Consider the following 18,018-nt stretch of genomic DNA (forward strand, 5'->3'; position numbering starts at 1 on the left):
GGCACTCACTTTGTAGACCAGGCTGGCCTCGAACTCAGAAATCCGCCTGCCTCTGCCTCCCGAGTGCTGGGATTAAAGGCGTGCGCCACCACGCCCAGCTCTGGCCCTACTTTCTGAATGTGTTGGGTTTCAGCAGAATAACATATAAATATAAATGCATATATTTGTAAATAAATATATATGTGTATATTCGTGTTCGCACGTGAGTGTGTGCATACACATATTTGAATTGCAGCATTAATTATTCCATGAATTTTGGCTGTGAGACTCATAACAAGTTCACCATGTGTTTTTTCTTCTATTCTGTTTGGTTTGGTTTGGTTTAGTTTTGTGACAGTGTCTCATATAGCCCAGGTCAGCCTCCGTGTCACTGTGTAGCTGAGGATGACATGGGACTTTCGGTCCTTCTGCCTCAACTTGCCAAGTATTGAGATTCCAGGTGTGTGCCATCATCATTCCTGGTTTATGTGGTTCTGGGAATCAGACTTAGGGCGTGTGCATGTCAGGCAAGTCCTCCTCCGAGTGAGCGACGCCTGCAACCTTGCCTGCCTTTCTGTCTATGAAATTGCCCAGGCTTGAATGTGCATCTCTTAGCCTTGTGGGGCAGCTTGTGCTGCCATGGTAGAAGCAAACCTAGAATTGATGAGTAGTGCACTAGGAGTGGCCTTGGTCTGCTCTTCACTTTGTTCTGTTTCAGTCCCCTCAGCTTTGAGTAGGGGCAATGCTCACCTCACAGGGCTGTTGTGGAAATTGGATGAGATAGCATGCATTTAGCTTAGCTCCAGGCATTGGCTATTTCACACACACACAAAAAAAATGTTGACAAAGAATTGCAGCCAGAGCTGGGCGTGGTGGCACACGCCTTTAATCCCACTACTTGGGAGGCAGAGGTAGGCAGATTTCTGAGTTCGAGGCCAGTCTGGTCTACAAAGTGAGTTCCAGGACAGCCAGGGCTATACAGAGAAACCCTGTCTCAAAAAACCAAAAAAAAAAAAAACCCAAAAAAACAAAAAACAACCCCCCCCCCAAAAAAACACAAAAAAACCAAAAAACCAAACCAAAAGAAAAAAGAATTGCAGTTAGTGCTCAGCAGGGGAGGAACTCCTTGGAATATAAACTGTTATTGGAGAGAGTATTTTTTAGAAATTATTGTTTGTGGATTTGGTGACATCTCAAATGAAAGTCTGATAAATTTCATACAATGACTAGAGATTAGTATACTTGGCTAAAATGTGCTAAGTCTTATGAAGTTTCTGAATTTTTTAATGTAATAGACATATATTCTATTTATGGCATCAACAGACTTTGGTTCTATTCCACTGTAATGCTAGTTAGCTTATGCTTTACTGACCGGAATGACCAGGAATGTATAGGTCAGAGCATGTTATATATTTGAAGGAAATGAGATAGCTCGGACATTTTATATAAAGCTATCTTGTTATCATCGTCATGCTTTTCCTTATAGCCCAGCCCGTCTGTTATACACGTGCCTGTAAAGAGCTAAGATTGGAACAGTTCAGCAGTGAACGCTCACATGTGTGGCGTAGCTTTGCACACGCTCCCTTCGCAGCGTGTTCTGATCTCAGCCTTTGCTTCCTCCCCCTTGCAGGAGCTGACCAGCGCACTGGTGCACCTGAAACTGCATCTTTTCATCCAAATCTTCACACTTGCCTTCTTCCCAGCAGCAATATGGCTCTTTCTTCAGCTTTTATCAGTCACATCCATCAACGAGTGGCTTTTAAAAGGGTATGTTTAAACCTTTTGACGGGAACTTTTTTAAATGGGGCAGCTCTAGTGACATTGTTTCTATGGCAACTATAAATGAAAGGTCTTGTATGTTATCGGGAAAGGAGACCACTTTTTAAACATTGTCTGTTAAAACAATAGTGTTTTGTCAGAGATTCAGGAGAGGCTTGTTTAACAGAATCTTAAAGTAGACTTCGGGGGTAATTTTAAAGGTACCAGGATGGACACTTTCTGGGCATTTAAATGAGTGGCAGAGGATCTAGGGAGATGGCTCAGTGGTGAAGAGTGATGCCTGTAATCCCGAGGTTGGAGGAGGCAGAGGCAGGAGGGTCAGCAGGCTCAGTTCCAGGGTCAGTGAGAGACGCTGCCTGAGGGAATCATGTGGAGACTGAGAGAGTATTAGACCTAATATCCTCCTATGGTCTCTGGGCACGTGCAGACACGTGCACCCCAACCCCCTCACAAAAGTGGAACATTGGAAGATGTCTGCATGGGAATATAGGCTGTTAACTGGTGCCTTATTGTGGTTGTCTGTATCTTTTAAAGCATGCACATGTAATGTCTACGTTTAAAATGCATAATAAAAGTATATATGTGGGACAGAGACTTAGGTTTTTACTTGTTTTGGTTGATTTATGTAGATATAGGTAATTTAACAGATATATGACAATCTTTTCTTTCCTAAAAATTGTTACCATGTTTAATAAAAAGAATTTAGCGCTGGGCGTGGTGGCACATGCCTTTAATCCCAGCACTCGGGAGGCAGAGGCAGGCGGATTTCTGAGTTCGAGGCCAGCCTGGTCTACAGAGTGAGTTCCAGGACAGCCAGGNAAAAAAAAAAAAAAAAAAAAAGAATTTAGCAATTGAAACATTAATTAAAATAGTTTAAAACTAACCTCACTTTGGCATCGTGTTCTAGCTTCTTAAAACACGAACCACAGAGCTCAGAGGTTACCCTCTGATCCTACCGCTGGCATATGTGTGGCTAGCAAAATTATCTCATAATTTAGACCCGCTTTTCTCTGTATAAAATGAGGACATACTTTAACCACTTAATGATGTTTGCTGCATCAAATTTTTCTACCCATGGCCTGTTTAACCCTACTGTGTGCCAGGGATTATTCTAGATGTTGGAGAAAGAATAGCAAGCAAAAGTGTAGTGGCCCAGTAGGGAGACTCAGTCAGGATGGACAGAGTAGAAATGAGTGCTGCCGGGAGGTAAAGTGCAGCATGGGGGTTGGGTGGCAGGCTGCTGAGGAGTGGTTTCTCCCCAGAGTTCTCAGGGAGAATGTTCTCTGTAAAGGAAGCAGCCAGGCAGAAACAAGTGTGCAGTGTCACAGGTGAGTCCAGCAAAGCACCCCAGTTGGCCGGTCCTGCTTCTGTGCTGGAAGGACAATGAGATGTGGAGGTGTCGGGCACACGGGGGGCTGGATGTGCAGTCTTCCCAGCCTTAGTGCAATGTGGAGACTTTATCCTGGGAGCTGCAGGCCTGGACGGAAGGAGCTTGTGCTGTGAGACTTGTTTGTATGGAAATCTTCTGGCTGTGCTATGGATGGTAGGGGAGCTGAAACTGGGAACTAGTGTGGAGGCTAGTGGAATGTGGGAGTTCCGCAGAGAAATGTATGTGGAAGGACCGAATATAAGTTTTTAAGACCTCTGTCTTGGGGTTGTAGCAGTCTCCAGGAGATTAGACTTCAGGACTGAGCGGCAGGGTCAAGGCAACTTTATTAACTGAGTCAGGAGTAGAGAGGGAGATTAGGAGTGCACTTCCACTAGGAGAGGTAAAATGTCACATGACAAAACGATGTCATTTCAGAGCAGTGATGTACTTCTGTGTCCTGAGAATCTGGAAGTAGTGAGCATCTGCTGTCCATGGGGCATGGAAGAAGTGAAAAGATGTTGTTTTATTTCTTTTTAGGAAACTTCCAATCTAGTTGAATACATACAACATATATATGCTATTTATGTGTGCTTCTGTGTATCTGCCTATCTATCTATCTATTTATCTATCTATGGTAAATGATAATACATATTAAAACTCAACAGCATCTGTGTATGTTTAGAATAGAGGGCTCCAAAATGAGGCATTAGTGAGAGACATAGTTTCTTTAGGATCAGCTCAGTAGACCTGGAGAATTTTGGACTTGAAGCTGTAGCTGAGAACTCAAGGGAGAGAGCTAAACAGAGAGAATTAAGAATCAATGGTGGTCATCAGAACAGAGCATTCCATGGCATGAGGATATTGTATGAGGAGAGGAGCATTTGTCATGCGTGTGCTAGGTAGAGCAGGTGGTCCCATCACGCCCACCCTAGGGTGGTAAACGAGCTCAAACTTGCTGCCCATCATTTAGGTAAATCTCTTCTTACATCCCTTTGTTCCTCCTTAGCATCCTGGCTTTAAGTAGAAACTCTGGTGTCTTTGTGTTCTGATTTCTTCTGTTGCTGTGATAAACACCACGACCAGTAGCAACTTGGTGAGGAAAGGGTTTGTTTGATCCTGTACTTTCAGGTAACAGTTGGTTACTGAGGGAAGTCAAAGCGGCAGCTCAAGTCAGGGACCTGGAGGCAGGAACTGAAGCAGAGGCGTTAGAGGAATGTGCTTACTGGCCTGCTCTCTGACTTAACCTTTCCTATTCAATGCAGGCCCACTTGCCTAGGGATGGTGCTGCCCATGATGGGCTAGGTTCTTCTACATCAATTAGTAATCAAGAAGATGCCCCACAGACAATGCTATAGGCCAATTCCTCCATTGAGGTTCCTTTTTCCAAGGTGACTTTAGTTTGTGTGAAGTTGACAATAAAAATGAGTCAGTTCAGTTAGCTTGAGGGAGTACAAAGTCTACCTCAGAATTACAGGAGACTAGAAGTGAGGAGCAGAGTGGCGGTAGAAGCACGCAGTAGCGTGCGAGACTGAGCTTCTTTATAAGCAGCACATGGAGTCACAAACTACTCCACATTTCCAAGTAGATCATGAGGTGGAAACTCGCTCCCATGACACAGTCAGAGAGAAACTGACTTCCTAGAAACAGAATGCATGAATTCTGGAGCTCTATAGTCTAGCTCAGGGGTTATCATTAATAATAAGGCATATGCCAGGCAGTGGTGGTACACACCTGTAATCCTAATATTCAGGAGGCAGAGACAGATAGATCTCTGGGAGTTCAAGTTTTGATCTACAGAGCTAGTTCCAGGACAGCCACGGTTACACAAATAAATCCTGTTTTGATACACCACCACCACCACCACCACCACCACCACCACCACCCAAAAAACTACTTGTAATGTTTTGCTAGCATAATACTACGGAGGCTAAGGCAGGAGGATTGGGAATTTTAGGTTATCTTGGGTTACATAGTAAGTTCAGTGTAGTCCCTGAGCTGCACACCACAAAACTTCTGGCCCACAAAAGCCATCAAAGTGGTGGCAGATCCCTCCTTCCCGCCCCAACCTATGGCTTTGGCAGAAAAATGTTCCTCAGGAGCTGTCAAAATGGCGGCTCCTCTCAAAATGGCAGCACCACAACACCTCAGCCTGCAGCTGTCACAGGACCTGCAGGAGCCGTTCAAGGGGATACACCACCTTTCTTGCTTCCGTGGAAGCTGCTCCTCAGGAGCTATCCACAGTGACACCTTTCCTACCTCAGCCTACAGCTTTTGTGAAACACTGCAGCAGGAGGGTGTCCTATAGGAGCTGATCACAGTGGCAGCAACTCCTCTTCAGCTTCCCCTACCCCCAGCAGCTCTACAGAGATGGTATCCCAGGAAAAGCAGGCTGCCCCCGAGAAGGACTTCTCACCCTAACCCATGGGTCTGATGCAGGGGAAAGGAGGTGAAAAAAGCCATCAATCCCTGAGTGGGAAACCCCACCAGTACCTCAGCTTCCCATGATCAGGACTTGAAGTCCCATCAGTCCTCACTCTGGAAATCTCCGCCCTAAGAAGCTCTGCCCCTCAGAAATCCTTTATAAGCACCGTTCCTTTGTCCAGGTCCCAGCACCTTTGTCCAGGTCCCAGAGGTCTGCTCCTGGGAGCAGAGGGCAGTCATCCCTGGATTTGTTCCTCCATACCCTGGAGCCTCCAATAAATCTCTTTCATGAGATTTTCTGCTTGGTGTGACTCTTGTCAGAAGAAGTCAAAAGAAAAGAAACTGAAGAGAAGAAGTGAAGAGGCGAGCAAGTGCCCCAGTCCCTCAGCCCAGAGGGGGATACCCTCCCGCGGAGCTGCAACACCTCTCCTGAGGAGGCATCCTCTCCTCTCAGAGCTGTGTGGTGCTCCCATGCCTCAGGTTGCCTTTCCCTTGGGACACTGCCCCACCTAGCTGTGTGGTTCCTGGGCCTTCAGGTTTCAGGATGCCCTCCCATCCTAGCAGAAACATTTATATTGAAGGCCAGTCTCAAAAAACCCAGCCAACTAATCAAACAAGACAAATCTTCCCAGACCCCCTTGTTCTTATTTTATCTTGAGGACAGGTCTCACTGTGTTGCCCAGGCTGGCCTCAGACACCTGGGCCTCTGCTGCCTGTGTCGTGTCCACTGGGTCCTCTGTGAACTTCCTCTTAGTTAGGCTGCGCTGAGGAATGTTTTTCGGTTTTAGTTCTCAGACTTGCGGCCCATAGTTCTGTTTACCGGGTGTGCAGTGTGTTTCCTATACCAACTGAGAAAATATGTTTACTATCTTGACCGTGAGCATATGGACATAATTTAATAAGAACAAATTTAAAGTGGATATTAGAATTCACCCTGGAGGGGCTGAAGAGATGGCTTAGTGGTTAAGAGCACCGACTGTTCTTCCAGAGGTCCTGAGTTCAATTCCCAGCAACCCCATGGTGGCTCACAACCATCTGTAATGGGGTCTGATGCCCTCTTCTGGTGTGTCTGAAGACAGCGGCAGTGTACTCACATACATAGGATAAAAAAGAATTCAGCATGGAGTGTGGTTGGAGGCGGTCAGGGTAACCTTACAGCACGCCAGTGTTGTTGAGATGAAAGGCAACTGTAAAATCGCACTTTTATCAAGCACTCTTGGGCTTTAGAGGTCACCTCCAGGCTTACGTTTGACCAAGAGACTTACGAGAGAGCACAGAGATTTTCTTTGGAGACAGAGCATTGTGTTGCCTCGGTTGTCTTTGAACTCCTGTTCCTTCTTGCCGTGTGTTTGATTAGCTGAGACCACAGGTGTGTGTCACTGTACCAGTTCCTGGAGATGTCTATGACAGTAACCCAAGATTATGTTATCTATTTTACTTATCATTCAGTGACTCTACTTAACGTAACGTAGTGGCTTTTTGAACTCCATAATTAAAGTTTAGTGTATGTGTGTTTTAATGGGATGGATTATAGGCAGGTCTTATTTTTATTTTTTATTATTATTAATTATTAATTGTGTTTTTTTGAGACAGGTTTTCTCTGTGTAGCCCTGGCTGTCCTGAAACTCACTCTGTAGACCAGGCTGTCCTCAAACCCAGAGAATCTGCCTACCTTTGCTTCCCTAGTGCTGGGATTAAAGGTGTGCGCCACCACTGCCTTATTGTATGTGGTGCTAAGGATAAAACCCAGGGTGTTCTGTATATTTACCAAGTATTCTGCCAACTACACTAAATCCCAGTCCCTCACCGTGTAAACAACTTAAGAAAACCATCTAAGCCTGTAGACTGTAATGAGATTTCAGGGCCCATGTCAAGTCCCATGGTGTCTAAGCGCAAGGCGGAGAGTGTGTCAGTAAGCACTGTTACTTTGCTCAGCTCTGCTCTTTAGGACTGACTCGTGGGAATTATTTACATCTGGAAAGGAGGAGCTACTTACAATTGGATTTTCTTTTATTTTTCAGTCTGCAGACAGTAGGTTGCATGCCACCCCCTGTGTCTTCTGCCGTGATTTTAACCAAGGCAGTTGGTGGAAATGAGGTGAGTCACGGGGATAACCGTATTTAATCGTGTGTGCTGTGCTTTGGATGTGAAAGAATCATTGTAGACAACTCCTGTGAGCCGTTTATGAGCGGTGTGGCTGTTGATGGGGATTAGGTTGGTGCTCAAATTGGTGATGAGTGGAACTAGGTCTTCAGAGGGAAGAGCAAGGGAGAAGAATGAAGTAGCTATGGTGACCTTCCTGTCAGTAGGAAGCTGGGGATGAAGGAAGCACAGTCCAAAGGAAGGAACCTTTCATACCAGACTCACAGACTCAAGCCTGTAGCCACTTCTTAGTTCCTTAAAAAAAGAAAAATAATAAATTCAATTACTGGTGGGCAAGATTCAGTATGTTTAGTAGCAAATATAGGTGATATGAAAAAGAAATCCACATTTCTAGGATGAGATCAAAGCAGTTACCCAACTGTGGCAAAAGTCTGTGTTAAAATCCAGATGGAAGCTGTCTGCCTGCCACTGTTGCAGGTACCCCTTGGTTGAAAGGCACGATGACGTCAGGCTGAGGACCCTTCCTTTCCACCTGGTCTTCTTCCATGCTCATCTGTGAAGAAAGTGGTCTCAGGGAAGAGGGGATGGTAATAGGATATCCCACATCATTCCTAGGGTTCCTTCCTGTTCGAGTGGTTATCCTCTTACTGGTTCTAAAAATACTTTACTGCATGCCTGCTCTATTCTTTTGAAAAATAACTATGTTAAACTCATTGCATGTGATAAACCATACACATATCTATCATCTGTCATATATCTATCAATTATCTCACCCATCAGTCTGTCATCTATACACTTACCTATATTCTATTTATCAATCTACCATCTATGTAGCAGTTATCAATCTATCTACTATATCTCTATCTACTACCTACCATCTAATTATATCTTTATGTATTACATATCTACCTCTTATCATATATCAATCAATATTATCTGTCTAGCTATCATCTATTTATCTATTATTTATCTGTATATAATTTATCACATCTCTCTCTCTCTCTCCTCCCCCTCCCCCCATCTGTGTCTGTAAAACCATCATTTAAAGGCAAGACAAGTGTCATGGGCACATAGTTTCTCCCAGTCATGTTTAGCTTCTTGGAGTAGGAATAAAATGGAGAAAGCAAGCCAACTAAAGCAGTTTCTTTATGCCGAGTATTTCGTTTGTCACACAGTTTGATGTATCTAATCTAGAGCCAGTGTTAATTCTCTTCAAGGTATTGTCTATCTCCTTGTTCTGAATGCAGTTCCCTTAAGAGGAATGACTACTCTCAACACAGTGAGCACACTCATTACCTCCTGTGTCCATTCCATGTTGTTTGAACAGAACACTGGAACTGGGTAATTATGAAGAGCAGAGATTTATATCTGCAGCCTGGGAGGTAGAGAAGTCTAGGTTGAATGGTCTGCATCTGGTGAGGGTTTTCTTGCTGTCCCATCCCTTGGTGAAGGCTGAAGGGGAAGAGAGAACTGGTGAGAAAGAGCAGAAGGACGTCATGGCCATGAGCCCCTTTTCATTTAGTTAATTCATCTTTGAGGGTGGATCTCCCAGGCTTAAGTCCCCACAGAGGCTGCACCCCACAGTGTGCTTACTCTAGAGAAGTGGTTCTCAAACTTCCTAATGCTGCAACCTCTATAAGTTTCTCATGTTGTGGTGACACCAACCGTAAAATGCTACTGTATGAGTTGTAATGTAAGTATCTGCATTTTCCAGTAGTCTTAGGTGACCCGTGTCAAAGGGTCGTTTGACCCTCAGTGGCCAAGATGCACATATTGAGAACTGCTGGGTTAGAGGTTCAGTTTCCAGTGAGGGAGGCACTGGTCTCCCTTTTGTTCTGTGGGGATCTTGCTGGGTTACTCAGCCTGGCCCTCAGCTCCAGCGAGCCTCCTGCCTTAGCCTGCCCAACAGCTGGGACTGCAGACATGCCACTGTCTGCTGTGGGGAAACGTACTGAAACCATAGCACCCTGAAAAGTTTCCTGCGTTCCTGGACACCCTCTCCTCTTACCCTTTCTAGCACCCCTCTCAAGATGCAGCAACCTTGGGTCTGTTTCTGTCACTTTAGACTAGTTTGCATATCCTGGAGTTTTATATACTAGAATCCTACAGTATTGCTTTCTGCTTTTGCTTTTTATTTTTTAGGTTTTTTTTTTTTTTTTTTTTCCTGGCTTTTTTTACTCATTGTAATTATTTTGCAACTTAATCTATTTTGTGTTCATCCATCCTTTGGCTAGTTTGCTTTTGTTTTTTTGTTCTGTTTTGTTCTGTTGCTGAGTGGTGTTTTGCAGAGGTGCAGATTGTTGATCCACCCACCTGTCCATTGACATATGGACAGTTTCTAGTTTGGAGGGGGGGTGAGTTTTCATGCACTGCTAGTTCTCTTGAGGAAAATGTATTAGTGGGAAAGCTGGATCCTTTGATGTTTCATTGCCTTTGGACCACGGAAGAAGCATCTTTACGGAGTTGAATCTCCTGCTCATAGTTTCTGAAGTGGACAGTTCTCTCTGTGTCACAAATGGATGTTTAACTGTTGGAAGAACTTCGCACAGTAACTTCCGAAGCAGCTGTGTCATTTGATGCTTAAACCTATGTTTGCAACCTTATCATCACTTGATCTTGTCAGTTTGAAAACTTTGCCATTCTAATATTTCCATTTGAAAGTCACTTTCATTCGCCTGATGTAATTGTCTCGGAGGCTTACTCCTGAATAAACTTACCCTAGTTCTTTCTGAACTCTGGCTAATTGGTCCACCTTAGCTATTGTGACTATACTCTGGGTTTTGGGTTCTTGTCTTGCAGACTGGAGAATGAAATTCAGAGATCATAGAGGGTGGGCTTTACAGGAAAAGTGTAGTATATTCTTATGTAGGAATTTAAGAAAGTGAGAGGGGGAGGGTGTGAAGAAGGAAGGGAGAAGGAGGGCCACAGCGCATGTGCTCCAGGGTGCATTTGAAGGTCAGAGGACAACTTGTGGGGGTCTGTTCGTTCTGGGGATCAAACTCAGGTCACCAGGCTTAAAGGAGAGCACCTCCCCCCTCTGAGCTGTTTCCTGGGCTCATCGTACACATGCTTGAAAATGCTCTTCAGGGGTGGGGTTGGCTAACAGTTTAACTTTGTGACATTTACGTTGTCAGTCGTCTTAATGTAAATGCTGGCAACGCGGTTCCGTAACTGTTTTATAACTGTTATTTATTTATTTTAGTATTTGAAGTGCATTTCCTCCAAACTGCAAAATTGTGATATATTGTTGATATTGTACAACTAACTTATGGTGAAAGTGGTTCATGCATGCATGTCTGTGTGTGTGTGTATGTCTGTGTGAGCGAACACATGCAATTGTAGCTTATTTTTTTAAATAGTAGAAAAAGCAAAAAAGGTTTACAGAGGTAATTTTATTGCAAAGCATGAGATAATAAAACAACATAGTTTATACAGTTTATAATATAGTTGCTGAAAAGCATGTACATTTATTTAGTTAGATTTCTGTTTTAAATGTAAGGTTCTGGGATAAGAAGTTTTACTCTACCCCCCAAAAAAGCCTTTCAAAGGCTTAAAATCTATGGGTCTTGCCAAGAGAATCTTCATATTCAAATCTAAGTTATGTACAACTTACAGTAACTGTCATGGGAATCCTTTCTATAGAAGAAATTTATTTTTTAAAAGATTGGAAAATTACTGCCTTATGTTTGGAGTTATTAGTTTTTTACAGCGTGGTTATAAAGACATCTCTCTCTCATCTATGCTAATGTTAATTCAGAGCCAAACACTATCGAGGGCAGCATTCGAGAAGAGATACTCCCTACTAGTGCCTCAGTATTCTCTTGGAAGCTTAGCAAAGGAGAATTCACTCAAAGGCATCTCTAAAACTGGAGCATGTGGGTCCTAACTGCTGGGTGAAGCTGCAGAGGTGAGAGAGAAATGGAGGCAAGCACTCTGCCTTCAGAGGGATGAAGGGAAAAGAAAATAGCAGAGTGAAGACAGAAAAGACAGCAGGAATCCCACTGGATAAGGTCAGGACCAGAGGAAGACGCTTCAGACCCTGTTTGACAGTGCTAACCCTTACCTGTATTTAACGCTGTGCTTGGTATCAGAATCACTGCAGCAGGCCCCTCCACCTTTAAAGGACTCTTGTAGGCAGGCTGCTTAGATTGGCTTATCATTCCTCCCCCATCTCCCCAAGATAAATTGTGTGTATCAGTTGCATGAGTACTGCCTGGGTTATTACAGTAGTGAGCTTAAATTTTTTTGGCCTTAGTCTACCCCGCCTTTTGGTTTCCAGTGTCTGCGGATGGACCTTGCTATTCTCTTTGTCTTTCACAGAATGAATTCTGTTTTGTCTGCAAGTGGTATATAAACCTGTGCATGCATTTCAAAGTGTAACGGCACCTCTGTGCCTATGTCCACCTTCAGAAATAGGATGTGGTGTGTAAGGCTAGCTACGTGGCCATTTCACCTAAGACTTTTCTCATTTTTACCATAAGGAATAAGGAAAATAGATAAACTTTTGTCACAGAGGAAGCCATCTTCTTCCAAGCCTGTAACAGAGGATGGATTAATGAGAAAAAAGACAGAGCAGACTTGTTTAACTGAAGTTTTACCTGGCATGGGAGAAGCTTCCGAAATGGGACCAAAAAAGCTCCGGAGGCTGCATGCTTCTGTATGCAGAGCCTGAAGTTTGTAGCAGTAGAGGACCCAAGTGGATGGCATGGTTATGACCAGTGCACTGCGGGCATAAGACGGTCTGCTGGTCATACTTGCTCTGGTGTCCCTGTAAGGTCTTTGCCTCTTTGTCCCCAAGCATGGAGTAGGATGACCTGTCACATGAAGATTTTTGGGAAAGAAGAGAGAGTCAGTGGGTAATCTGGTTTTATGACCCACTAGCCAGAAAACGGGAGAGGAGGCTGGACCTCATTTCTCCAAAAGGGAGAGGAGGCTGGACCTCATTTCTCCAAAAGGGAGAGGAGGCTAGACCTCGTTTCTCTGTTCACTGCTAAGGCAGCATCCTGTTTGCTTGTGTGCAGGGCTTGTGTTCTGTCTGCCCTTCAGTCTATTTGCCCTTGAGAAGACTCAGACCTCTGGCTTCTGTTAGAAACTATGCAAAAATAGAAGAGTGAAATCATTTTAGAGGGACTCTTTTTACTAAATTATTGTTTTCTTACCTTAATGTAGAAAAGTCCCAAATACACACAGATTGAGTTCTGCTTGGGAAACTGGGTTGTGTTTCTAGTTGGAGGCATTAGGTTGTTGTCTTGCCTAATAAAGGATTCCGTTAGCATGCTTGTTTTCAAATAGAAACATAATTGAGGTTTTTAATTATATAGTGTTTATGAGGTAGAAGGATTTTAGACTCCTTTGATAATAGACATATGAATTCCAAATACACTTTAAAGAAACATTTTGATTTGGAGTATAGAAGTGTGTGTATAGTTTCATCAATGGGGCTGGTGTCCAGATCTTTGTAAAGGAGATTTAAGAGGTGTCCCCTGAGCAAAGATCTTTATTACGTCTGGTGAACTCTTAAGTCATAGGTGAAGGTCATGACTACCTGAGTGTATTATAAAAAGGTTTTCTCACTGCTTGGAAAGCAAATGAAGCCCTCATTACCAGCTTTGTACGTGTAGCTCAGAGCTTTTTGCTAGAGGTGAAAAGTCAAGATCATCGCAGTCCAAGTGGAGAGGGAGAATTCAGTCCCTGGCTTATCAGGGTTATTTTGCATTATCAGTGGGGAGTCGCCTTTGCTAATCCAGTGCTCTATGAAGCTAACGTTCTTTGAAACATTTATAAAGGCAGTCGGAGCAAATCTGATCCACTCAGGGAGGACTTGGAGGAGAGGGAAGCCTATCTGTCAGTCACTGCCCTTAGCAAGCAGTGTACCATCCATCCCTTACTTTCTCCTATCAGTGGGGCAGCCTATGCTTGGTTCAGTGGGTAGTGGGCTAATGGCATGTGGGAAGAAATGAGATAAGTGTTGCACCTTCTTACAAGCTGCCAACTCTGTATGCCTGCAGCTGTGTGCAGTCTGCCCCTGTGTGCAAGCCCTCAGCTGTGTGCAGGCCACCTCTTGCACTCATTTTAGTGGGGCACACATTTCCCTTGGATGACAGGACAGCAGTCGTATGTAGCAGCACAAGGCTTTCTGTCTATACTCTGCCCTCCTCGCCTTTAGCTTTAGCACACCGCCCGGCCCTGGTTGGATTCTTAGGAGCACCAGAAAGAGCTGACTGGTTCCAATGTAAGCCGTTGTAAATGTGGTTAAATTGAAGAAGTATTAAAAAAGTATAGCAAAGTAAAAACAAAATTCGAGGCTTTTGGGCCCAGGCTTGGGAGTGTAGCCTTTGTGGCTTAGTGCTCCAGGTACTGGTCATAAAACAGATAGCGACATTCCTCCACCTACCCTCTTCCTGGGTTCAATTCAAAGAATGGCACCCTGACCATTACTGGAACCTGCAATGCAAATGTGCTATCTTTAGGGGCTCTTAGATTGTTAGGGGCTCTTAGAAACTGTCTTGAGAGATAACCTGACACTTGTGACTTTATACTTCCTTGTGACTCTTAACTGGTATTTTTGGTATTTTCCAACAACACCCTCCCCACCTCCATGAATTGTGGTTTCTTCCTTTAAATACCCCCTTACTCAGCTACTCGGGGCGCCATGGTCCTCTACCCCTGCGTGGTGTATGACCATGGGCCCGAGAACGCTCTCGAATAAAAATCCTCTTGCAGTTGCAGCAAGATCGTTTCTTGTGGGTGATTTTGGGGTTGTTGCCTCTCCTGAGTCAGAACGTGAGGGAGTCCTCACATTGTGGGTCTTTCAAAATATACTTTCTCAAGGTTTTTAATCTACCTCAGGCTTTTCTCACTTAACTCCAATGCCTTTCAGTCTATCTTCCATTCTCCCGAGCAGGCAGAAGAATTCAGTGGACAAAATGGTGTCCAGCCTCCAAGAATCAGTTCTGTCTTACGTGGCTTCAGCCTTTGATACCATGGCCATCCCCTTACATCTTACTTCTGGTTCCCTGATACTGTTCTCTGAATTTGCTCTTTGGTGTTATTACTTCACTTTTTCATGTTTAGCCCTTTTCCCACCTCAAGGGGAGTGGATTCCTGAGACCTGAACTTGAAAAGAGCATCAGCCAGGCCAGGTTCCTGCTTCAGAGTCAATCCTGCTCTCCAGAGCTCAAGCATGTGACCTGCACCTTAGTGTAGAGCTCTTATCGACTGCTCGGCTCTTGGGTGAAGAGTAAGCAGGTCCAGCTTAAGGTGTGGTAATGTGTTTTTTTCCTGCCCTGGCGAATTCCAGCGGTGCTTGAGCACTGGGTTGCCCTTGCCCTGGAGTCAAGCATGCTTTGCACTCCTTTGTTTACCTTCACTATCTGCAGGTTCCCCGAAGTTCCAGACCTCTCTGACCCTTGCCTTAGCCTTTCAGGGAACAATAGTAATTACATAAGCATTTCACAGATGGCTCACTTGGGCCTGACTGGTCTGCACATTGGAATGCATGCAAAGTGTGAGGGATCAGTTAAGAAAGAACCAGTATTGTTCTCCAGTCGGAACCTGGCTGGAGGATGCCCTCCCTCCTCCTCTTGCAGACCAGGTCTTGCTGTGTTTCTACTGGCTTGGGATTCATTCTGTAGTTCAGCTGGCATTGAACTCATGGTTCCAGTGTCTCAGTACTCGCTGCATTGCATGCCCAGCTCTATTACTTCTGGAATTGATTAGTTATTTCTCCAGTGAAGTGAGCCAGTTCAAAAGGGAGGTTTACTGGGATGCTGCTCTGAGGCACCGAGTTCACTGGCCCCAGGGAAAGAGGTCAAGGAAGTTGCTAAGGGAAGGAAGAGAGGAAAGGGGGAAGAGAGAGAAAGCAGAGAGTGAGAAGAGAAGGAGAAGGAGAGGGGGACCAAAATGTACGCCTGTTATACTTAAGAGCCAATGGGAGAAGGGCAACCCAGCCCCTGGGCTGAAATGTTCAGGGTTGGGGACAGGGTATGGCAGGTAGGGACCTAGGGATGTTGGGAAGACCTGGAGGCCAAGTCTGCTTTGGTGTATAACATGCATCTTAGCCCTTGTCCTAGGGTCAAAACCAAACAGAAATGGCTTCATTCTTCTAAATGTGCGCATCTAGTTGCTCTCTTGAAAAGCATGTACTGAGTGCTTGATGTGTCTTCCTTTTTGTGGTGCCTTTATAAGAGCTTCAGTTTAATAAGCAATAGACAGTGGGTAAATATTAAGATGATTAGTGTTTTAAATAAACTTACAGGATGGATAACTGCAGTTTATTAGTTAGCATGTTAATAATGTGTGTGTGTGTGTGTGTGTGTGTGTGTATGTGTAACCTGGAGTATTTATATCAGCTATCCAAGATAATATCTTCAGAGAACAAAAGGTCATAGGAACCAAATTACTCCTTGGAATATTGTTTTTAGAATTTGGAACCAGAAAGATTGAATAAACACACATGGTGTTTTCCTCAGACTCAGCACCTAGGAAGGCATCCTGGCACTGCCCTGTGAACAAGCTGAAGCCCACAGGTGCCTTCTCCCTCTCAGCATAAACATTTGCTCCTAGTCTAATCCTCTTTTCCATCACAGTGTCTGCATGAATCATGTTCACTGTGGTTAGTGACCATTTCCAACACCAGGCTCCTGTCTAAGTGGAATCTTGGATCCCTTGCTGATTTGGGGAAATGCTAGTCTAAATAACAGTACTTAAAACTATTCTTTTAACAGTCTTATAAGTAATGATCAATTTATTATGTCTTTCGTTTAAAGATATATTTATTTATTTTATGTATATGAGTATACTGTAGCTGTCTTCAGACATATCAGAAGAGGGCATTGGATTCCATTACAGGTGGTTGTGAGCCACCATGTGGTTCCTGGGAATTGAGCTGAGGACCTCTGGAAGAATAGTCAGTGTTGTTCTTAACCGCTGAGCCATCTCTCCAGCCCTTATTGTGTCTTATGATAGTTTGATTATCTTTACCTTTATGTTCAGATTCTGGGCATGCACATTTTGAAAAGTTTTTGGTTCCTGCATTTGCATGTAGTTATGAAGTTGTTACTTTGGAAAAATGGACTTTTTCTCAGTATTTTGCCGACTTCCTGGGTTTATGGAAATATGACGAAGTTTAAGTTCAGCAGTCAGCTCTTTCTCTTTTGACCCTACCCCTAGCTAGCCTCGATCCTTAACTGTGGATGTTTATGCTTTGGTTCATTGTGGTGTGGATTTGTAGGCCTCCTAAACAGGCATTTAATTCTAGCTGCATCTTCACACGAAGGGGTTTGGCATTGGCTGCTTATTATGACCACAGAAACTGTGGAGTCCTGCTTGATCTTTGTACAGTCTTTTAAACTTACTTGCTTTCCGAAGGTACCGAGTTGTATCTTTAAGTACCTAATGAGAACACCCTGTCATAGAGTGTCGTGAGATTTCCAAGAGCACTCATGGTCAAGAGCGCTTGGATGCAAACCAATGGCCTTAGTATATCAGGAGGGCTCCCTGAGCTGGGTTGAATCAAGTGCCAAGATATTGAACTTGTATACTATATTTAGAATTTAGTGATTTTTATTTTTAAATATTTCCCACTTGTAGAAGCTGAGTTTCCCAAAATATAGCCGTTCTGTGTAGCTCCCTTGCCCCTTTATTCCATCTTCCTTTCTCTCTTATTTCCTTCCTTCCCTCCCTTGCATGCTGGGAAGGATCAAGCTAACTTAGCTCACTAAACTCATTTTGTGAACCACAGCTTGGAACCACACTACTGCAGGGCAAGCTGCTGTCCAGTCCCATGCGTGAGTTAGCTGCTGTGATCCTCTGCATAGACTTCCAACATTGGTTCCTGCTGGGGAGTCTCAGCTTTATGTCACGTACAGGCACTTCCTGTGGTGTTGGCCACTTGGAGAACATGGTCCTTTTGAGTTTATGTTGAGCCTCCTTAGCCTGCCTGTGCTTCCAACAGCAATCTCCTCATTCCCTCATTTCTAGTTGACAGGCAGGCCTGTTAGTCAAGGAATGCCCCCTCCAAGTCTAGACCAATGCTGTTAGAATCAGGGTTACTTCAGTTCACCAAAGAGCCTGCTGTGCTCGTCCTTAATCAGACAGTTTTTTCTTATTTTTGTATTTATTTAGATGCCATCTGGTGAGTGTTCTTTGCAGAGACCTTTCTTTGCATCCCTTAAAGCAACATAAGAATATTCATAATGAGCCGGGCGTGGTGGCGCACGCCTTTAATCTCATCACTCAGGAGGAGGAGGCAGGAGGATTTCTGAGTTTGAGGCCAGCCTGGTCTACAAAGTAAGTTCCAGGACAGCCAGGGCTATACAGAGAAACCCTGTCTCGAAAAACCAAAACAAAACAAAGAGAGAGAGAGA

The 18,018-nt window shown here is 44.2% G+C and overlaps 1 protein-coding gene across 5 annotated transcripts in view; it reads left to right on the forward strand.

The window, feature by feature from the left end:
* Slc10a7 (solute carrier family 10 member 7) overlaps window positions 1–18,018 on the forward strand; it is a 229,367-nt gene that overhangs the window by 19,372 nt on the left and 191,977 nt on the right. For 3 of the 5 annotated variants that reach the window (XR_003837409.1, XM_021170488.1, XM_029480652.1), the window contains exons 3-4: window positions 1,610–1,746; window positions 7,570–7,645. Coding sequence is in view for 4 of the 5 variants with exons in the window: in XM_021170488.1 (XP_021026147.1) it covers window positions 1,610–1,746; window positions 7,570–7,645 (213 nt within the window). In the remaining variant the exon portion in view is untranslated. Of the gene's footprint in view, window positions 1–1,609; window positions 1,747–7,569; window positions 7,646–18,018 lie in introns of those variants that run through there. The other 2 variants (XM_029480653.1, XM_021170490.1) reach the window with 2 other exon arrangements.

The sequence above is a fragment of the Mus caroli genome, chromosome 8 (assembly GCF_900094665.2).
Source record: "Mus caroli chromosome 8, CAROLI_EIJ_v1.1, whole genome shotgun sequence".
NCBI classification, from domain to species: domain Eukaryota; kingdom Metazoa; phylum Chordata; class Mammalia; order Rodentia; family Muridae; genus Mus; species Mus caroli.